Genomic DNA, 22,255 nt, shown 5'->3' on the forward strand with positions numbered 1-22,255 from the left:
CAAACCACCAACAACAACCAAAACCGACAAGAAACCACAAAAGGACAGTAAATGCTTGTGCTGGCACAGCAAACATTCCTCCAAAGCCACGCTTTGACAGGGTCCAAAACATCAGCCTCTCCAGATTCAAGCCACAGGTACCCCTACACAGAAGCCAGGAGAAGCTGCAGGTACCCCACCCCTCTCCAGAATATAAACCCTTTCAGAAATGGGATTCTGGAGCACAAAAACTCGACAGAGTATTTATGAAACACCCACAGGGAGGCATTACTCCTGCTGCCAGGATGCAGAGCATGTCAGAGAGCCTTTTTTGTCCTTGCTGACAAAGGTGTCCAACATTATCGAAAACATTTCTGGCAAGTTTGCATGGCTTAGCAGTCAGACAAGGAGACGAAGCAGAAGGCAAGAGCTCCCTTCCCCAGATCAGCAGCTTTTTTCCCCAGCACCCTGCTATCGCCCTTGCACCTACCACATGTGGAAGCAGCGGCAGGCCATCCAGATTGCCCAGGCACTACTCCGGAATGCAGCTGAAGACAAATGCGCAACCCATGGCTTCTGCTACCGCCAGGAAATCAGAGCTTTCATTTGTACTTTATCTGTGTTCCCGTACGTGTTTACGTCAGCGTGGCAATGCTTTGCCAGCAGCAGCCGACTGTTAGAACTGAAGGTCAGTTCCAAAGGGCTGCTGCAGACACTGAAGCATGGCTGCGACCTGCAGCGTGCGTTTTCTGCAGGAGGCTCCAGAACAGGTCAGACACAGAGGTGATAGCAAGATACTGCCTCTAAACTAACCTCCTGTTAACGTTTTGAGCCAGCTGAACAATCCCAGGAGAGTTTAAAAAGGCTAAAATTTTACCTACCGGAAACAGGAGATATGCCAAGCTTCATTAACAGTCCTGTAGAGGCGCTGACCAGCAGCAATGCTGTCCCCGCATCCTAGGCATCTCCAGACTTCTTCACCTGTGTGCAGAAATAAGGTGACATGTAGCAACCATTTCATATCAAGGAAAACTCAAGGATTGCTGCATCCCCGATAAATAACAACCTGAAATTACATAGCTTGACCTTAAAGGCTTCACACACACACAGCGATAAGCCAATACCAGGCATTTTTCAGCCCCAGAGAGTAGAGTTCCCAAACTGAACCCTAACATCTATATGGTCTTTTTTTTTTTTTTTCCTCAGACCTGACATCACCACGTGCTCCTTCATATTCTGCAGAGGAAAGCAATATTACTTTTCACAGAAAACAGCTCGGTTACAGCTCCGCTGCTCTTTAGAACAGAGATTTCAGGAAGAAATTGGCCCGGTGTGACAGTTCCTACAGAGAACCATGCTACGCCAGAAAGCCACGTTACCATTTCCCCTCTGCCACTGACTCAGCACCTAACATTTGCACTCACTTGTATAATTAATTGGATTTCCCAGAACAGAAAGAAAGGAAAGACAAACTTTACTCGTCAGAGAACAACTTCCAGGAAGGAATTACACACTTGAATGGATATTCCTGTAGAGGCTGTACAAGCAATGCCACACTAGAGCCAGACTTGGGAAGAGGGGTAGATACTACCGGCCTATTGTCCCTTCCGAAAGTGTTGTGAATAGTCAGAAAGTTAAAATATCTTCTGAGAGAACTGCCATAAAGCCCCAGAGACATCTAGGATACATACAAGCTAGGAAAAAACAGCATGAAAACCCTTGCACAAAGCGCATTTGGCACACAGATAAATGCTATCCGAAGTAAGAGTCAAGGATCTGGGTGGGCACAGGATGGCGCAAAGAACCCATCATGGATCCGGGCACGTCTCAGATCTGTTTCTTCATGCTACCAAAAGCTTACTTGCAGTTAAGTTGCATAAGGAAAGCGTGCTTAGAGAAGGAAAACCACTAACCACTGACTTCCAGTTTCTAAAGAACGTTAAAACTCAGCAGTTGCTCAGGCGATCGCCCCTTCCTTCACTGAAGGGGACACGTTTTTCTCTGAGGTCAATGGCAATTACCAAAAACTCGTGGCAGGGTGAAGCTCTACGCCTGCTAACAGCATGCGGTCAGATGCAGCCTGCTTCCTTCTGCAGCTTCACCCCGAAACATATGACAGCTCTTCTCCTACCACATCAAATCGCTACTCCAGTCAAGCCAGCTAACTCTCACTCTCCAGAAATCACTCTGCTGCAGCAGTCAGTTGTGTGACGCTGGACAAGGAAAATGCAGAAGATTAATAGTTCAGCACTTAGGAAGCGTGCCTCTCGCTCACGGGGAGGATGATTTCTTTAGTCCATAGTCGCTCTTCAGCTCCATGGTTTAGATGTAGAGAATGTTATTGGTAGATATGATTCAAAGAAACAACCACGAGGTTACACGTTCAGCAGGGTAACAGTAAGAGGCGAGAAGACAACAGGGAGTGACTCTGTGACCAGTTAATGAAAGCCTCTGTGCCAGCAAGCAAAACCTGCCCGTCAATGCATACCACAACACAACACTACGGTTACCACAGCCTGAAGGAGCGGAGCATCGTGTTGGTGGGTGACAGCACCCGGGAGAACGCAGAACAGAGCAGAGAGCCAAGACCCAAGCCAAAGGAAGGGGTGAGAGAAGCTGAGTTTAGCGATTAGGCACACAGCACGGATCTGTACAAGTGCCCGGGGAGAACCAAATCCTGCTTGCTCACCGGTAACTTTCTAAAAATTGTCACCAAGGCCAAGCTCCCTGAGTTACCCAAACCTAACCTGGTATGCCAGCAAGTTGATGCCCAGTTTTAAAAGCCCCAGCACCCAAAACCACCCAGACCTCCGGGCGCTCTCACAGCGAACCGTTCCAGACCAAACGCCTCGCGGCCCGACCGCAACCGAGCGCCCCGTCCCCGGCCGGCAGCACCCCGCAGGTCAGGGCGCAGCCCCGCGCCGCACGGGTCCCTGCGGGGTGGCAGCGCCGGGCTGACCCAGCGGCTCCACACCCGCGGGGCAAAGCGGCCCCGAGGCCGTCCCGGCGCACGGCGCTCCTCGGGGCGGGCCGCGCCGCCCTGCCCCTGCCCTGCCCCTGCCGCCGGGAGCCGCTGCCCGCAGCCGGGCCCCTCCGGCGGGACGCGGGGCAGGACGGCGGCCTGCGGCGAGCTGCGAGCCGCGGAGCCCGGAGCAGCCCCGGGCCGAGCCTCCCCGGAGCGGCCCCGCCCGCCCGCCGCCCCCCGAGCCCCGCGGCGCCCCCGGCCCCGCCGAGCGGCGGCCCCGCGCCCCCGGGCCGGGCCTCACCTGGCGGCGCCTCCATCACCGCCCGGCGGCCTCGCGGGGCGGGGCGGGGCGGGCGGGGCGGGGCCGCCGCGGGACTCGCCCCGATCGAAGCCCCGCCCCCTTCACCGCCGCAAGCCAATAGGCGCTCCGCCCACCTCACGGCTACAAGCCAATCCGCCGCGCTGCAGCGTGGCGCTGACCGCGGCGGGGACCAATCGCAGCGCGGCCACGCTGTAAGGCCCGCCCCCCGTGCGGGCCCTCAGGCGCAGAGCGGGCCCTGGGCGCGAAGGAAGGGCGGCGGGGGCCGGCGGTGTGAAAGGGCTGGCGGCTGTTGTCCCTGTAAGTCACCGTCACCGCGGTGAAAGGCAGCGGACAGGGAGGGGAACGGCTCCAGCCACGTCCCGGCAGCCACCCCCGGCACGCTTCAATAACCCAGCCGTTCACACGCTGCAGTTTAGATCAGAAACGGTTCGGCCCCTCCGACCCCATTACACGTCTGTGTCCCCAGCAGGAAAAGGCTGCACCCGAGTCCCCTCAGCACCAGGGGTGCTGCCCCGGGCCCGCAGCAGCTGTAAGCAAGGCGACCTGGGGCCTGCCGCCGCCTCCGCTCCTCGTCCTCGCATTACGCGCCTCAGAACCACGTGGAGATGAAGGTGAGGTTCTACGCACTTGAGAAGAACCCTGTGCAGACCACAGCAACATTCTGGAAGCGCCGTACGACAGAAGTCAAACCAGCACTTCGACTGGTTTCACGTGAGTGATGTGTTCGGCCAGGTGAAGTCAGGCGTAAGTCTGACTAGATGTGACACAACACTGCAGATGCTTCTCAGACTTCTTCCTGCCAGGTGGAATTTTGGAGGCTGGCAAGTTACACATCAGTCATCCTCTGACACGCTACTCAAAGTAAACATTTTATAGTTACATAAATAAGCTTCTACAACAATTAATCAAAGTGCCCTGCCCGTACACATACCTTATCCATACACATGAGAAAAAGTCTAACTACTGAAACAAAGTTTCTATGAGTTGATTTGTTTTGTAAGTTGTATGTCTGTTGTGAGGAAAGTCACAATATTCACCTTGCAGGAAATCATTATGACTATTGGCGATCTGAATCAAAACGATCTAAAAACAGTAAAAGAAAAACATGGAATTGCCTCGTCAGAGAAATATCAAAATTGTTCATCTTGTTAGGAAATCCATTGTATCTGCTGTTCTGAAGGAATCTATACAAATACATCAGGAATACTTTTTAAAGCTGTATACCCAACAGGATTCCGAAGAGGCTACAGAGTGCTCACCTTCTGAAATAATTTTCCCCTCAACACAGAAACGGTTGTGGTCTCCTCCAGCACTTCAAATGAATATCTTTGGTAGATACTGCAGGGACTCTCGCACAAGAGCCATTCTGTTGTGGTGTGTTGTAGCTGTACACAGGTGCAGAGAGAAGCTCTTCCAAACGTTCCCTACTGTGGCACATGCCAGCAGAGGCAGTATCTCATTTTTCCTCCTGTATAATTTTACAGTTTGACAAATTTAAGCTCAAAGCTCACTTAAAGATGCCCCTTGCTCCTCTCCCCAAACAAGCTGATCTCCGGTCTGTTACAGGATTTTATTTGGAGTACATGACCTTGCGTAGAAAGTCTCACAGCCCTGGGAAAAAGAAACGTAGCTATGGTGGCAAGGTTGTGAGGGGATTATCCATAAGTGCAGCCGACGGCCGCTGCACAGAACCAAGGAAGACAACACTGTTTTGTCAGTAGGGAGCGGGGCTGGAGGAGGCAGACAGGTATGTCATACTGTTCGGCCTCCCCACCCAGCTTCACCAGAGAATCTTCCAGTGTCTGGCTCCATCAAATTCAGGCTTTAAAAAACTGCAGCATAAAGTTGTATCCCTTCTAACAGCCATTAGAGCTGCTTCAGGCAGGAGTTTTCCATCACTCTGGGAAAAAACAGCAAGAAAAGAAACCAGTCTCCACGCCTGGTTCCATTTGCTCCATGTGCTGTGCCCAAGGATTCCCAGCAGTGCTGCAGATGATTTCCTGAAGAAAGCTGGATGTTGATGTGAAGACAACGAATAACACCCACAGCTCTGGCAGATCCGTCCCATTTGCCAAGCACGAGATGCTGTTCATACTGCAGAGTTTCCTTACCTGTCCAGCCTACCTTGGGGCAACTGTCTTTCACATGAACCTGTTGTAACTGCTTGGCACAGGATTTCAAAGCAGCACTCCTTTTAGGAGCAGAGCTCAAAGCTAGGCCCCTGGTTTGTGGCAGGAACCTGTTGTACAAGACCGCTGAGCTGAAATACACTTTTTAACCAATGTTTAATTTCCAACTCTGGTGCAAAATGCAAGATTCTTCACTGTGCTGTGGTAGCACCAATTTCTGAAACCCATGGTTAGCTATGGAACCAGACACCAAGAGGTTTAAAATGGGAATGGGGATGCAGTTTGTAACTGTTTCACTGGCCTTGCCGGCCAGGAATATACAGAATAATGGAAGAGATTTATGCAATCAACAGCCAGAACATTATCACCAGAGCCACAAACAGGAAGAGGCGGGATAGGAACTGCTCATCCACATATTGAGGAGTCCCTGGAACAGCTGGAAAACAGGAAGTAAAAAACAGTTCAGCACCTTCCTCTTCTCCAGAATATTGTGTATTCTGCATATACTACATTCATAAATTGAAAAATATGCAAGGAATCCCCCTGCTGAAAAACTGTTGCTGTCAGTATTTCCTACCCTTAGATTGGCCAGCCGTGATGGAAAACCGAAAGGAAGACAAGCATGAGCTCCCTGGAGCAGGACCTGCCGAAAGCCTGCTCATGACTAATAGGAGCAGGCCGCTCCAAGTGCTAGAGTATGCGCAGGGCTGTGCTGAGAACTTCTGGGGACAGCACTGAGCTAAGTTCACTGCTGCCAGGTGTCTCCATCCTAAGGAGCCTTACCACCTCTGCCTGAGTGCTCCTTCCCCTCAAAGTGAAACATCTCTGAATAAGCAAGCGGTAAAACAAAGCTGCGTGTGTACCCTTGACTAAGAGAACTAATGGGAAGCACACAAGCTTAAAGCTCAAGACGTGCCTTTCTGGAACTGCTGAATTGAGACCACAGATGAAAAGCAGATAAAGGGCTTTGTTAAACAATGGCTGTTACAGCAGCATACATTTTCATGCTTCTTTGCTCTGTCATATCTCCACACAAATTTTCAGTGGAGAGTGAAGTGCAGTTATAGGCAAGTTCATTTGACTGGAAGACAACACAGCTCCTTGGCAACACAGGCGTGACATGAAGAACGTGCTGCCCGTTCTTACTATTCCTGGGCCATATGGCATATGGAAGATCTGCCAGGCAGAACCTTTCACAGAGGAAGTCCAGAAAACCCTGGGCAGTAGGTTTTCTCTTTCAAAACAGGTAGACTCAGTTTGTCTACAGCACAGGTGGGGAGGGGGGTTTTCTGGGGATCACTTAATTTTTAGAGACACAAGACTAGTTGAAGTAACCGGATGTTTTTCCTTAATTAAAAGCAGTGAAGTAATTTCGCCATAAAGTTATTTCTCGTGGAATGCAGATGACTGTCTCTGAGATAAGTTTCTGAAAAAAAGGATCAATCTTCGCTTTCATTCTTCTGTGTTACAAAGCACCAGTTTAATTTTTTTTTTGTTTCCACCTTTTATGTATTTCAAAACATGTGTCTCCTCCATACACCCCTACTGACTCTTTATTACTAGAAACTCAAATCCAACGTGCCTCATTTTTCAGAATTAAAGGAGAAAGTCACTAGTGTCACCGTCCCTCCCTCGTTCTGTCCTCTCAACAGGGCCTCCAGCAAATCATATGGAAGTGACAAACTTGTTTCTTATATAAGCCCTCATACAAAACACGTAAGAAATAGACTGTGTTTCTCTACTGGGCATTTTCCCCTCATCCTGTGTTTCTACATACAGTACTGATTTACTTTACTGTTAATGTTTGTCATTTAACAGGCTATTTGTCTAAGTTACAAAGGACTTTGTAAAATATCTGTTTGCAATAGGACCCTCGGAGAAGATATGACGCACGGTACCTGGAGGAGGTCGCCCGTCGTTTATGTTGAACGCTGTGGCAAATATACCAAAGGGAAACGCCCCAATTCCGAATGACATTTGGAAGCCACCATCCCCAAACCCAAAGCCCTGGAATCCCTGCAGAGAACAAAGCAATGGAAGAGGAAAAAAAGGTACAAATAATTTAAAGTCTATTTCAGAATATTTTACAAAAGTGCAGATGCTCCCTCTCGCTGGCTTTCTTAAAGCTCAAGGGGTATCATGCAGCCTGGCAACTTTCGGTCTGCCACTATTGTTAAATACTTCCCAAGTTCTCACGGGTAAAGTGTTTTACATAGTAGCAAACTTGCCAGAGCAACCCAAGAGTTTGAGAAAATGAAAAGTAGGAATCACACTTCTTGCTCGAAGGTTGCAAATTAGAAGAAGTGTTTCTATAATTTCTTAATTTAAAACAGTATAATGTGTATACATATGACAATGTATCAAAAAATCAACATTACCAATTCTTTTAAAAACATTTTAAGACTCTATCAATAATTCTGTATTAATAGCTATTAATCATATAGCTATAAGAAAGATATTGTGAAAAATAACCTGCATTGATTTTTCTGATACACGTGCATCATCTAAACATTAAGTAAAAAAATTGCAAGTGGGATGCATAGATCATCATAAATAAGAACAGTACCAAAAACCAACCAACCAAAAAACAAAACAAAACACCCACCACACCAAGATTCTAACTGAGATGCCATATAAAGTCATCTGTGACAGGAATGCAAGATATGGATAAAAGAGGGGAAAAAAAATAAAAAGGAAGATTTACAGTGCAACAACATTGATCCCAGTAGCTCCAGACTAAAATTCCATGTCAAATCAAAAGGTAAGTGTTCTGAATTAAGATGAACCCTGCTGTATAAAAGCAGTGTACTATTTGGAAACCAACTGTATATGAATCTATGTAGTTGTGTCATGTCGGAATACTGGACAACTCGCAGTTCTATGTTCTAAAATCTGGACACCTGTCCTCTGGTTTCAGAATTAAAACAGTGATTTCCACTCTGGAGATGATAGGCCAGAATGTTTTTTCAAACAGTGGAGGACAATTAGGATTTCACTCGTATAATAGAAGCTAGACATTTCTGGGCTGATACTTGATTTGATGAGTTAAGTCTTGACCACAACTCTCGTCAAGTGTTCTGTCACTATCTGAAAGGGACCTTGCAAAGTACCTTGCATGGCAGGTCCTGCCTTTGTAGGAAACAAGAAAGCAGCATTGCTGCTGCTGTCTTCATACCAGACTCTACTGACTTCCTGCAGCACCAGCAAAAACGTCGAACCAAGCACAGCGAATGATTTAATAAGAAAGCAACTCCCTGGTGAGAGAGAACAACTAAGATGTTCCTTAATCACACCCAGCAGAGTTGTTTGCTTGAATCGTGAGGTACATGCTCTCTGAGGACCCTAGGCTGAGTTACAGGGAAATATGCAATTGTTTTGTCAGGTCACTGTCATCATGCTAGAAAACACTGTGGTCTGTCCTACTGGCTTACTCCTATGTCTTCACCATATGCCAGCTGCTGTTTAAATTTACTCTATGCAATCTCCTCAACAAACCACAGATCCCACTTCAAGCGCGATTGAACTTAGCCCATTCTTTAGGATGCTAAAGAGTACTATGCGAATGGAATTTTCTGCCACACAGCAGCTATCAGTTACTCACAAACAACCTCTGGCGATCTCTACAGGACCCTCATACAGGACCTTCTGCACACACTGTGTCCTCCAAGATAAAAAATACAACCTCAATAAAAACAACCTGATTGCTCAAAGTTTGTTGTTTCCCCCCACACACACACACTTACCCCTCTGTTCTCTGGTTCAGGTCTCTGTCCTTGGGGTCGTGGCGGAGTTTTCTCTCTGCAGGAAGTTGTGGAATTAGCTCAAGTGCAAGGATGCATGACAGCAGTATCTGCAATAGCCTGGCTAATAAGAGCAAACATGGAGCATGCTCTCACAGGGCTGTGCTACAGCAAAGCTGCAGGTAGTGTGTGACCAACTTGACCCACCAGCTACATGAACCTTCAGGATCACATCCTTAACCTAAGATATTGCACTTTTGAGTAATAAAATACTCCATTGCAAAGGCTGGAAACTGAGGACCAATGAAGGCCATGAACTTTTTATATAAGCTTCTCCAGTCAGATAACATAATTCCCGGCAACCTACCATTTATAACTGATAATTAACACTCAATTCAAATTAAAACAAATTGCCAGTTGAACAAGAAATAAGGTGCGTAGACCCAAGCCCTGAAAGAGCCAGAAATATTTGGTAGAGTTGTCAGTTCTGTCCATCTTTTGGCAACGTATCTCACATTGTGAATCAAACACTTCGGTAGTTTTATCTTAAATCCTGGTAGTTTTCACACAAATAGTTGTATTTGGGTTTATTACCTGGGGTCCTGTTGTCCAGTGCTGCCTCTTCCATACAGAGGAATAACTTTATCTCGACTGATTCCTGCTTTGCACACAGGGCATACTTGTCTGTTTGGCCTGGTTTCTAGCCACTTAAAAAAAAAAGAAAAGAAGGAAATTATAAGAAAACTAATAAAAGACCATGGAAACAACAACATGCAAACCTAATTTGCATCCAGGCAGAGAGATTTAGCAACTTCTCAGAAAGCCATGGAGCAGAACATTATACTAAATGCCAAGTACTCTCCAAGTGTTGGCATTTTGCCTATTCTGCCATGATCTATTTGCTGATGCGTACAGATTCAGAATGGCACTGGAGAAAATGTGAGGAAATAAACAGTACCAACAGTCCTGCACAGGCCAAGGGCTAGCACAGATACCTTCCTGTCACCTTCCTTTCCTATAATCGTACCACAATGTACAACACTACATACGCAACAAGTGCGCTCAGCATTTAAGCCTATAAACTACACTTCTGTGAACAGCCTACAGTAATTCTCCTAACAAAACCACAAATGTCCAGTGGTTAATTAAATGAAAAGTCGGAGGTAAGCAGAATAGAATCTAAGTTTTCTTTTTTTCTAAAAGATTTGATTGCAAGTTGTTGCGCATGAAGTTGCATTAGCACACTGCAGTTGCCCTGGAGAGAAAGAAGCGCATTTGAAGAGGGGGATACTCCAGAGAACCGAGGGCTTTATTGAGTCATTGGAGCTGATGAAAGACAGAGTAAAAGGAAACCTGTCTTACCTGGTGTAAACAAGGCCAACTGTGAGCATTCCCAGGACAATTTGTTCACAGAGAAGAAAAAAAAAAAAAGGAGAAAACAGAATTAGTTACTGACAACTCGATCTGACAAACATATAAAGTGTACCATGGATAGCACAGCTTACAGACAACAGAACCCTGGAATCCAGCTGGGCCAGTTCCATAACCTCCCATTAAAACAATTTTTGAAAGCACAGCCCAAGCCTGATCTCCACTGGTCCTTTCAGGTTATGCAATCTAACTATGTTGCTAACATGATTCTCTCTGTATCGCCTTTGATTCCTGCATCTTCATCTATACCAAAGCCCCATACAGAGGGCGGACTGTAATTTTTAGAGAGATACAATTTATCTTATGGTGTTTACTGCGGATTTTCCCTACTGATTCCATGGAAGATATCCCTGAGCTAATATGCAAATTAGAAAAATACCAGTAATGAGACTCCAGGACCTTACCAGAAGTCATGCGAAAGACATTTAGCTAAAACATTGGGTACATTCATCGAATTACGGGATAATTCAGGCTGGAAGGGACAGACCTCATGCAGCCTCTAGTCCAGTCTGTTGCTTAGGACGGGGTCAGCTGTGAGATTGGACCAGGTTTCTCAAGATAGAGAAAACCCCATTACACAGTACTACTCCTAAGGTTAAATTAACGTGGCAACTTAAAAAACATTGAAGGCAAACAAGAAAATGACAAGACAAAAATGGTAAGTAGCCATCTACTTTCAGAATGGACTTTCCAACACTATTTGAACAGTATACGTGCTATTTTTTACAGTTCCATTCTTCCAAATCCTTTTGCGTTATTAAGAGAAAATTATTGCAATAGCTGCTATGTCATTATCAAGTGATTTTCCATCTCCTTTAGATTAAAAACCCGTACCTTTAAATGTTATGTATATTAGCAGAGAAAATAAGTGATCTTTTAGGCCTCCTTTTATTAATAAGCATAATTTAGCTTCCACTATAAAACAAACAAAAAGCCCAACACATTTGGACATGTCAATCCTTCATAAGGATTGACCAAGCTACTTAAATAAATGTGACATGCTTAATATACTTGTGCAACACATAACCAAATCAAATCAAAGAACTGAAAATTTAGTATTACAACTGCATACCATGGGTAAAGAGAATTAGATCACATGTAAAAGCATGTTTCTTAAGAATAAAAAAATAACTGCTTTCAGATGTAGTTTTAGGTATGCACAGGTTAGAAAGAACTTAGATGGGAACTAGATAACTATGCTAGACCAGGCAACACAGATTAAACAACACACACAACCAATCAACATTGAACTGTCTAAGGAGGTCTGCTTGTTTGTTTGCTTTTACAAAATAATCCAGAAGGTTTAAGATGCAAGAAACTCACTCCTAGGAACATGAACATTTAATAGATAAAAGCAGTTTAGATGCAAACATCAACTGCTTCTAATCCAAAGACATGGTCCTTATTCAGCTAAAGACAAACAGATTTTTATTTGACATTTAGAATTATTAAAAAAGAAAAATAGGCTTTTACATGATCAGAGAGGTGCATAGTTTTCTGGTTTATCTGTGGGGACTTGAGTACTTACCAGAAGAGATGTCCACACAAGCTGATAACTGCATCCTTGGCAGTGTCTAAACAGATGTTACATTCAAAAGTGTTGTCCTGATTCACATTTTCCCCAGCACCATTACTGCTACTGCTGCCACTGGTCCCTCCAGTACTGGAGTTCTTTGTTGATGTGGAAGTCGTGGGTCCTTTACTTGCCATCCTGAGGAGCTGCACAGACACAAGATCAAGAAAATTTTCCTGTTGGAATCCTAACAGTGAGAAAGGGGGAAAAAAAACCAAACACATTATTGGCATTATAGCATCGTATTCTTAACCTTTTACAAACTGGCAGTGATTTACCTAGAAGCACCTGAATCCTCCTGTTGATGGTTTTAATTTAACATATCCAGGAGATAACTTGGTCCTTTAGTATGACCTGGCTTTAAACACCACTTGCTGTGCGAAAGATGAGCTCACCTAGTCATACTTTCAAACTATCAAACATTTCTAAGTGATAAACTTCAATGTGCTGCTGACATGCTTTCATCTCTCATGATCTTCTTTGATAAATATGACGATAACTTATTTCAGTAGCAACAACCTCTCCAGTCTAATTCCTCGATATACAAATTCCATAGTACTCGAAACTCTGAGATTCAGCACAAGGCTTTTACATTTCCAGAAACACTTTTACTATTTCAAGACTTAAATGCAGGAACTAGAGACAGTTTCAGCAGTTACAAAAATTATTTAACCAAAACAAAAATGTTTAAAAAAATTCCACTGTGCTTTTTATAATCTGATATCATGCTGCCATTGCAGGGATATGAATATCTAGAAAAGGCTGAGAGAAAGAAACAGGTGGCTATCTGAACCTTTTGCAAGTGCAGTTAAGCATGTGGAAAGGGCACCCTAAATCTTTCAGAAGCTAGTTTACTTACAAACTTACCCCACAAGCTTTAAAAGCTTTCTCAGTGTTCCCTCTTTGTAGCAGTGCTGAAGTACAGGTGTGGGGCAGCAAAATAAAACCCCAGCATCTCTAGCTGTTATTGTCAAAAGCTTTTTTATTAAAAGATAATCCAACTGCGCTGTCAAGAAAGCATCGTACTCGAGCGCCACGAAAAGTACTGCAGCAATGACACTAAGGTACAGCAAGAGAGATGAAATTTATTTCTGTAGAGCTTTTTCACTCAGTTACATCATTTTGCACAGTGTCCCCGAAGGGCAGCTCAGCATTCACAGATGCTGTACTTTAACATACACTGCTTTCAACACTGCTGACTCTTAGCATTTCACACTGTGACCTCATTTACACTCAGCAGCAAGGTAGTTCATTGTACAAAATTAAAATTCATGTTAGTTCAAGGCAGATAGAAATGCTGCCAGCCCACAAACTACACACTAAACAAGCTGAGTTTTCACACATAGTTACTACCAGAATCTTTAGTAGCATCAGCCTATCTTCTTCAGTAATGTTTGAAAGCTTACCAGCTCAGACCAATACATGTGTACTGGGAATTAATATCAACATTAAGAAAACCTCCCTAAAACTAAGGAGATCAACACGTTGTAAAAAATGCCGGCGTCATTTTACGGAATGGGCACAAGAGATGCCTGGCTCTCGTATCTAGCCATATAACATAAAGTAAACATGTACAGGAGGCAAATAAATTAACTTGTATATCCCTAAAACAAACATGGGAAACAAAGTTCTTTTCTCCAAATTAAATTGCATATATTTAACCCCAGAAATGTGAAGAATCATTAAAAAATAAAAAATCTTTATCTTCACAAACACCTGCTGAGAAAACTAAACCAAACAAAAAAAATAGCCTTCAGTAACTATGAAAAATGAAAAGAAAAATCAGCAACTTATGAAGACAGATGATAGAGAAATCCATAGAAGTATCATTAATGCAATGGAATAAAGATGGCCCAGACAGAAGAAAGATTAAAATGATATAATGTGACAGGCACTGAATCTACTCTCCTGGAAGGTCATTTTTACTCTGTACTGGAATCCTCTCTTAATTCATTCTCCATAGGCTGATGGGGCCTAATGACCTATTAGGATTTAAACAATTTAAAATATGAAAAATGTATCAAAATACAACAGTAAAAATGAATAATCTTGTTCTGGAAAGCCTTCACAATCCTTTAGTTTTCTCTGTGGAATATGGCTTAACATAACTAGGTCCACAGCAAGTGCTGTCAGTGGCTGTTGATCTGCAAAGCACACTGGACATTTACAAAGATGCAAGCATGAAACAGAATCCAATGACTAAAATGTATATTTGATAATTGTGTATTGTGTCACCTGCGAGTGTAGTCTGTGAATCCTAAAGTAGAAGTTCAACTGCAAATTCAACTTGTTCCAGATGTAGAACAAGCTCAAAATTGTTGAAATAGCACTTGAGCTTGTTAAACTCCAAGACAAAACTGGGGGGGGTGGAGGCAAACAGAGCAGGCCAAGCAGACTCCATCTTCTGTTCAATAGAAAGCTCAGGAGGAAGACTGTGAGTGCACTGGGCTATCTTACAACTTTAGGAGCTAAGTTAACAGAATTTAGAGGGGACTGACTGGACAGATGCCAGTCCAGTTTGCTAAACTCTTGTCCTTGATCAGCTGTCCAAATTAACCCTACAAGCATGATGAGTTGCAAACAAAACGAAGAGATATAAAAATCAACTGTTGTTTAACTACAAGCACTCAAAACTTTTCTTTTTTTCCTTATTTCTTTGCTCTCTAGATATTTATAGGACAATAATATCTTTGAAATAAACAGCTTGTATAAATGGCTTTTAATTAGCATTTTAATCATCACCTCTGTGATATCCCAACAGGCTGCTCTGAAAGTGACCAAATCACTGACATTGACTACATCAGGAGAACCGAGAGTGGCAATAGATGAGTGGTTAAGAAACAAAAAAACATCCTCAAGTAGTCTTCCTAAACTGGCAAAGTCTGGTGGAAGTCGAAGAAGATGTGGAAGGAAAGTTACATGTTTAGGGATCCAGCATGAATCCCACTGAGCTGTGTAAAGAATAAGTGTGGCTGAACAGAGCTGGTGAAAGCAGACCTCCAAGAAAGAGATGGCACACCGGGACCTGAATGTTTCAAGACAGCTGAGAGCTGCTCCCTGAAAGAATTAAACATGGGAAACAGGTAAGGTCTGCGGACTAATATAAATCTCGCTAACAGGCAATAATAAGAAAGAAATTTTACTCAAATACTTTAAAAACTAATCTGTAAATCTAGTGGGAGAAACTGCACACCAGGGAAATGTAAGCTCAATAGATACAGTAAAAGATAATATTTATGGACTCAGCAAATTAAAAGTGACTGCATTTGCCAAAATACACTGACCTGACTCTAAAAATACAAGAAAAACTGTTCAAGACAGACTGGGAGAGTTTCCACCATAAGTTAAAGCATACAAAAAATTCCATTGGAAACAGAGCAGGTGAACAATAATTCAACCTGAGAAAGACAGAGAGAGAATGTAAATTAGAAGCTGATGTCATCAGTGTGAAACAGTTGTAGAATATGTTCACAGCACTACAATATTAGAATGTTTGAAGTATTTACTTTTTAATCTTCGTTCATGAGCCATAAGTAAAATATCTAGTGAGGAGATAGGACTCTGACTAGATTATTTATAAAACCTAGAAATTCTTTCTTTTTGCAATGCCTAACACATAACAATGAAATAAGAGGTGCCTAGTTAGATTTAAAATTCCACTAGAAAGACACTTTTCCATATTTCTTTGCCAATGGCTCTTATTTTGTCTGGGATTACTGAAACAATCCAACTGTAGTTTCTTTCTGAAAGTAGTTTTGATTTAGTTTCTGAACTTCTTGCTGTTCAAATGGAAAGGAAAACGTCAGCTTATTTTTTTATTACCACAATAATAATGGCATTTTTAGATACATTATAAATTGTATAAAAGGAATATTAACATTAGAAATCCTATCTAAATCTAAAAATATTGCTCAGAGTTTGTATAAATACCTCCCGCTCATAAGCGTAACATGAATCTGATTCTTAACCTATTACAGTTGTCTGGACTTGAAGTAAAAGTAACAGATAATCTTAGCTGGTAATTGTTGGCAGTGCCTGGAAGAAAGTACATTTACTTCTTGACAGTCCCTTTAAGATAGATGTTAGGAACTACATGACTGTCCCGCAGTTAATCATTAAATACCCGTTTATCTCTCACTACCTTTTTACTCTGTCCACCAAACACGTTATATTTTAACTCCTCAGAAACATTTTCTGTGACTTCATCTTTTCACTTCCTGTAAGCTGGCCAGCATCACGTAGCTGCTTTTTAGTATTGCCAAAAAGTGCTCCCAACATACAAGTGTGTGTGATCACTTGATCTTTCAAGAGCACCCATTTGCCTTACAAACCAATGTGCCCTTGCTTGGCCTCATTTCGTTAATTGGGATTCTGCAGCGCAGGTCTGGGTTAGTCGCCGCTTCCAGGGTGAGAGCCCAGCTGAAAGGCGCTTTTGGCAGCTCCGAGGTTTCAATGTACCTCACAAATGCCAGACACTGTTACACACTGTCAAAAAAGGAAGTGACTACAATAATTCTCTTTCTTTAACCATTCCCTAAGAGTGTAATATAGACTCCAAGAAAACGTTGCACAAATCTTTAAACAAAGATTTTATCCTCTTACCTCACAAAGTCTACAGGAGGAAAGAAAAAAAAAAAAAAGAGAGCGAAAAAAAGAAAACCGATATAACCAGTTGGGTAATACTGCCCCAGCATTCTCCTGGTTTGGAGTGTTATGTAAAACATTAAGCGCTCCGTGGGCTAACCACGTTAACATCACGATGTAAAAAACAAACTAGAACTAGGTTGAAGGGGCGACAGGCAGTTCCCGGCCGAGCACCCGAAGCGGCACTGATCCCTGCGGCCGCCCCGCACCCTGCCCAGCGCCAGGCGCCCCTCGCAGGAGAAGGAGGAGGAGGAAGGTTTCGGCTCAGCCGGGGAGGCTCCGAAAGCCGTCAAAAACGGGAATTTCGCCAGAAAACGCCGACGGGTGGCCCCGGGCCCAGCGCGCCGCCACGGCGGCAGCACGGGCCGGAGGTCAGGCAGCGGGGGCGGCACACGGCAGGCTGCCGGGACCAGAGCCGGGGCTGTCCCGTAGCCCCCCGGGACTGGGGCTGCCCCGAGCCCCCCGAAGCCCCCGCCCCGCTCCGCCGCCCCCGCCCCGCTCGTTGAAAGCGGGCGGAGCGGCCCCGGCCTCCCAGCACTGCCTGTGCCCGGCCCCTCCGGGCCGCCCCCGGCCGGCCCCGGCTCCCCCCCCCCGCCACCTCCCCGTGCCCCCTCCGCCCCCGGCCCCGCTCACCGGGGTGCCGCCGCTCCCCCGAGCCGCGGAGCCGCTCCCCTGCCAGCGGCCGCCGTCACCTGACCGCCCGGAAGCCCGGCCCCGGCGGAAGGGACCGGCCCGGCCTCCCTTTCCCTCCCCGCCGGGCCGCGGCGCCGCGTTCCGCCCGCACGGGGCTCCCCCGGGGCTCCCCCGGGGCTCCCCGGCGGGCAGCGGGCGGTTGGTGCCGGCTGCCCGGCCTCCCCCAGGTCCCCCGGGCCGGACTTACATCAGCGGGGCTGCGTTCTGCCCGGGCTCAGCCGCCACAGCGACGGCTCGGTCTCGGCTTTCTGCTCTGACGTTTTGCTCTGCTTTTATTGCAGCTTGGCAGCCTGTGGGGGCAGCGTCCAGATGTCTGCTTCTGAAAAGAGCGAGAAGTGCAGGTCATCAACCACAGCCAACGTTTGGACCGGTCGGGGGAGAAAGGAAGGTGGCAGCTTTGAGAGGAAACAGATTGTTCAGATGTGTGCAGTGCTAGGATCTGAGCAGAGGAGCATCTCCAGGATGGGAACAAAGAGAATAAAGGTATTTACACAGCTGTGAGATGCTTTGGAAGAGGGAGAGGAGGGGCCTAATGTCTGAAAGAGCTGTCAGAGCCAAGGTGACACCACTGGAGGGTTTTGGCCCTGCTGTGAGGGCACCCACCAGTCCTGAGGACGCTGAGTTGGAAAACAGCTTGGAAGTGCTTGCTGTTCTACCTGATAGAAAATGGGTGAATCCTAAGATAAGGTCTCCTGCTAGAAGCGAGCCTTACAAGGGAATAGGTAAGGTAACAAGTGGAGGTTAGTGCCAAGGGAGCCTTTCAGAGAGAGACCAAGGATATTGCCTGAGGCTTGTCCGCTGACAGAGATGGCCTGTGACTATACAGGTCTCGTGTGTGGGTTTGAACGTCCCAGCTGGGAAGTGTTCGGCAATATAAAAACAGATGTACTGAGCCTTCATATAGCTTACAGTAGCACTTAGGCTTGGCAAAACCCATAACAACGCAGTCATCCAGCAGCCCTGCTGGAACTGCCGTGCATGGTGATGGATTGCACTGGGAAATTTGTAGCTGAGGTGCAAATGAAGATAGTATCTGAAAATTATGGTGGTTATGTCCTAGGACACGCATTGTGAAGCTCCACTACCCACACTAGCAGTGTATTTACTGTCTGTGAAAATTTCTCTAACAAGACAAGCTTACTCATTTTCACCAAGACAGTAAAGCAGCATGGCTTGGCACAACTTCAGCATGTAAGCAAAAATTTGGCATCTCAGTGTAGTATTGGATTAATGAGAAGTTAACGAGGCCCCAAAGGTATAAATGGTATCCTCCAGATGCTGATTAAAACAAGGATGAGCTTCTGAAATTTGGACCAGCTTAGACTAGTCACCATGTATGTCTACAATCAAAGGAATTTCAGTATTAATAGAGGATTTTTTTTCTCTGGTATTTTAATCATGGGAGTAAGAGCAATGCTAAGAATAGTCTTTATTGTTTGGGTATCTTATGATAGCAAAAGCAATCTGTAAAGAAATAGTTGCCGCTGTAGACAACACAGCCAGGGAATATTTTCAATGCCCAGTGTTCATTTTAACACTTTCTTTTATGCCTCAGAAAAAATGGAATATAATTATGCATTTCTGTAATGCCTTATTTGCAGTACCCTTGTTCCACTCCTAGTGAGTATTTTCTTTTAAAAATGGGGAATATCCAGAGGTAGACACTGAATAAGATTGGCTGAGTGGAAAAGGTGGTGTACAAGAAGAGACTGTAAGCGTTAATCTTGTTTACAGATAAGTCTGTTCCTGTCCGATTAATCTTATTTAAAACAGCAGGTAAACTCAGATTTACTCCCACTGGTTAAGAAATTAAATTGAATGACAATAATAAGCGATGCAAGGGAATACTTCCCTTGTTGAAGCTAAGAAGTCAGCTAAATATCACTTGCACGATAGGGATATAAATGCCATTAATGTTTATGTATACTCTAATGGTGTTATGTGTATTATTGTTCAGTGTAGCTGGTAGTCAGGAATTGATTAGAAGGAGAAAAAAAAATGTAGCCTGGTTGCCAGTTCATTCTCATGGTGTGAATGAGAATAAATTACTTTGATTTATTCACTTTTTCATGATCTAAGTCACAAGACTCAAACAATGGTTATGGCACTATATATGGGTGCTATGCACAACCTCCCCTGAAATTCTCATAATTGTGAAAGTCATGCATCTATCAAGAATCAAAGACATAGAACTTCACATCAGCATTTTTCTCATCAACTCTTTGTTTTACTCGTATTTTCAACCTAATGGTATCTTAATTCAGTATTAAACCACATTTGGGAATATTCTTCCTTCCTTAAAATTTCCATGCAAGGGTTTCTATTTGGGAGTTTTTTGCTGTTGTCCAACCAGAGGAGCAGTTTGCAAGACCTCCTGCTGATTTCACTTTTGTTTCACCAAAAAGGCGGGAAGCCATACAGCTATTTCTGCTACGTGACATGCTTCCATCTGTGGTTTGTTTTTTTCCTGTACTTTTGTCTCTGGGAACTGACACATTTCAAAAACCAGGCCCATAAGCACACTGAACTCTGCCTGATATGCTTGAGTAAAACATACTTTGAAGCATCTGGTGCTTTGACATCTGTGAAGCAAAATAATCAAGCTGAAATAGTGTTACAAGCTGTGAGAGAAATCCCGGTGCCTGTAACAGCTAGAAAGAACTAGCCCCGAGGAGTACTGCTGGGCTGGGATGAGAGATCCACCAAGCCAGGCTGGGAAAGCACTGAACAGAACAGCTGCAGTGCAGTCTTCAGGTCTTGTGAGTTAACAATTTGATGCCTTTGTGGAGGTCAGTTGGAACTTGTCATTCTATGTTTGTGAAAGGCCCAGGCAGAGGAGATGCGTGTCTCCTCTCTCATGTCTCAGATGTTTTTCACTTATCTTTTGCTAAATAGGCAAGGTGTTTTTGCCTGGTGCGTTTTACATATCTTAATGAACCTTGCACGCCTAGTACCTTTTCTGACCTGCTTTTGAAGATAAATTCCTACAGCAGACGGATCCCGTCCTATCAGATGCTTAATGGCAGAAGATCGTTGTGCTTTCCACAACGTAAGGCTGTCAGTCCATCACAAACTTCCCTTTGAGTGCTCTGTTCAGTAGCTCTGAAGCAGTGAAGTTACAACTTCAGAGATGCCACAAAGCGCAGTCAGGTGCTGAGGATGCCATTACGTCTGCTCGCCCTTCCACACCCTTAATCGTAGAACCATTAGGGTTGGAAAGTCGTCTGTCTTCCTGTAAAAGCACAGGAGCAGCACAGCTTTCTGGTACCACTCGTTTTGACTCCTGCTGCCTTTGCACAAGCCGAGAGACACAAAGGTGATCCCTGTGCCGCCTGCACAAAGGCAGCTTATCTGCAACAGATGGATGTGAGGACAGGCCACGTTTACTCCCCGCACGTCCCCATCCGCGCGCACCGCTCCTCCCAGCAGCACAGATGCAGACAAAAGCAGGGGAAGGCAGCAAATGGGCCCGCTGGCTCCTGCACAGCAGCCCCAGGTGCCTGTGCCGCTCGCCCTCGGGAGCCTCGCACACACACTCGGTCCGAGCCGGCATTTTCCTGGCACCTCGCAGCTCCGCGTGTGTCGCCCCGTGCCTGGCGTTACGCCTTCGTGCCGGGGCTGTATGGCTCGGAGGAGCGCAGGGAGGGCTTTCGGAGAGGCGGGGTGCCTGCGCCGCCATCTTGTCGGGCAGCGCCCTGCAGGCCTACAGCACCCAGCATGCCCCGCGGCCGGCCGGTGCGGCGCGGCAGGACTACAGCCCCCAGCACGCCCCGCGGCCGGAGCCGCCTCAAGATGGCGGCGCCCAGGGGCGGCTCGGGCCCGGGCTCGGGCTCGGACTCGGACAGCGGTGGCGAGGCGGCGGCGGCGCGGTTCCGGGAGGCGGCCTGGGACTGCGTGAAGCAGGCGGCGGTGGGAGCGGAGCTGCGCGGCGGTGAGGGCTGGCGGAGGCCGGGCTCCGCTCCCCCGGCGCAGCGGCCTGTCGTGCCCCGGTTCCCGGCCGCCTTGGTCGGGCCCCTCCGCGGCTCCGCCTGCCCCGGGGCGGCCGTCAGCGGGGAGCGCCTCTGGAGCACGGGGAGGGCCTCGGCTCGGTGCCCAGGGTGGTGGCGAGCCTAAAGGTCTGCCCCAGCCGGGGCGGTGGGAGGCTTCCCTTTGCCCTCGTAAGGGTTTTCTCCAGCCCCTGTGTCTGGAGGAGGGTTAAAGAGGTCCTGGCCGCAGGTCTCTTTCTCACATAGCTTTACTTCTTCCTTTGCCAGGTGGCTTTAAAAAAGATCGGTTACAGTCTGCTCAGCCTAGCCTAAGGTATTTGTGCTTCTTGTTTCAGAGTTGTGTTTCTGTGAAGAAAAACCTAAAGTATGTTGCATTTGTGCTACTTACAGTTAATGCCTTGTGGTGCTTCCCACTGGAAGATTCTACTTTGTCACAGGAATTGGTACAACTGTAATCTGGAATGGTGCTTAAATGTTTTTTTAAGCTGATAGCTCTTTTAGGAGTATGTTTTTCACCCCTCTCATAGCAAGGCAATATAGAATTTGAAAACAAATGACTGCTGACAGTTATAGCATTAGTTCAATTTGTCAGAAATGTCCTATTAAGGAATTAATATTTACTTGTAACAATTTAATAAAATTTAAAATAGAGGGTTATATGAAGGAAGGCATATTTAAAATATTGCAATTGCAAAGCCAATCATTTGTAAGCTGGGAAAGCAGCGCCTAAGTTAGGAACGTTGCAATGGAGGTGATGCTGGCCTGTCTAAGTTTGCAGCATTTCTGTAGCCTC

General features: G+C 45.7%; 3 protein-coding genes across 14 annotated transcripts in view; 1 reads left to right on the plus strand and 2 right to left on the minus strand.

Moving 5' to 3' along the window:
- Window positions 1-3,981, minus strand: part of LIMK2 (LIM domain kinase 2) — a 31,069-nt gene extending 27,088 nt beyond the window's left edge. For both annotated transcript variants that reach the window (XM_080560034.1, XM_080560033.1), the window contains exons 1-2: window positions 3,246-3,981; window positions 861-960 (exon numbers count right to left, since the gene is read on the minus strand). In XM_080560034.1, coding sequence (XP_080416160.1) covers window positions 861-960; window positions 3,246-3,261 — 116 coding nt within the window. In that variant the 5' untranslated portion in view covers window positions 3,262-3,981. The remainder of the gene's footprint in view (window positions 1-860; window positions 961-3,245) is intronic.
- Window positions 3,982-4,122: 141 nt separating this feature from the next.
- Window positions 4,123-17,952, minus strand: RNF185 (ring finger protein 185). Of its 4 annotated transcripts, none has more exons than XM_080560127.1 (7): window positions 17,664-17,952; window positions 12,095-12,326; window positions 10,498-10,516; window positions 9,730-9,842; window positions 9,139-9,193; window positions 7,294-7,411; window positions 4,123-5,831 (listed from the first exon to the last, which is right to left on the minus strand). In XM_080560127.1, exons 2-7 carry the CDS (start codon window positions 12,274-12,276, stop codon window positions 5,734-5,736), a joined length of 585 nt encoding a protein of 194 aa, XP_080416253.1. In that variant the 5' UTR covers window positions 12,277-12,326; window positions 17,664-17,952; the 3' UTR covers window positions 4,123-5,733. The 4 variants fall into 4 exon arrangements, with proteins under 4 accessions (XP_080416253.1, XP_080416251.1, XP_080416250.1 ...); XM_080560125.1 differs by lacking the exon at window positions 17,664-17,952 and adding an exon at window positions 17,417-17,561 and having other exon boundaries at window positions 12,095-12,285; XM_080560124.1 differs by lacking the exon at window positions 17,664-17,952 and adding an exon at window positions 17,417-17,555.
- A 21-nt stretch (window positions 17,953-17,973) lies between these two features.
- Window positions 17,974-22,255, plus strand: part of LOC308179613 (protein CUSTOS) — a 29,006-nt gene continuing 24,724 nt past the window's right edge. For 7 of the 8 annotated variants that reach the window (XR_013940442.1, XR_013940443.1, XR_013940444.1 and 4 more), the window contains exons 1-2: window positions 19,882-21,407; window positions 21,730-21,775. Coding sequence is in view for 3 of the 8 variants with exons in the window: in XM_080560098.1 (XP_080416224.1) it covers window positions 20,837-21,407; window positions 21,730-21,775 (617 nt within the window). In the remaining 5 variants the exon portion in view is untranslated. Of the gene's footprint in view, window positions 21,408-21,729; window positions 21,776-22,255 lie in introns of all 8 variants that reach the window. The other variant, XM_080560097.1, reaches the window with a different exon arrangement.

The sequence above is a fragment of the Anser brachyrhynchus genome, assembly GCF_964034855.1.
Source record: "Anser brachyrhynchus genome assembly, chromosome: 17".
Lineage (NCBI taxonomy): Eukaryota > Metazoa > Chordata > Aves > Anseriformes > Anatidae > Anser > Anser brachyrhynchus.

Coding starts and splice junctions, on each gene's coding strand:
- RNF185 (XM_080560127.1), bottom strand. CDS start 12,276: ATGGCAAGTAAAGGACCCACGACTTCCACATCAACAAAGAACTCCAGT. Junction 9,194..9,729: donor ACTGGACAACAGGACCCCAG/GTAATAAACCCA, acceptor AACTTCCTGCAG/AGAGAAAACTCCGCCACGAC. Junction 5,832..7,293: donor CGACGGGCGACCTCCTCCAG/GTACCGTGCGTC, acceptor CCTGTTTTCCAG/CTGTTCCAGGGACTCCTCAA.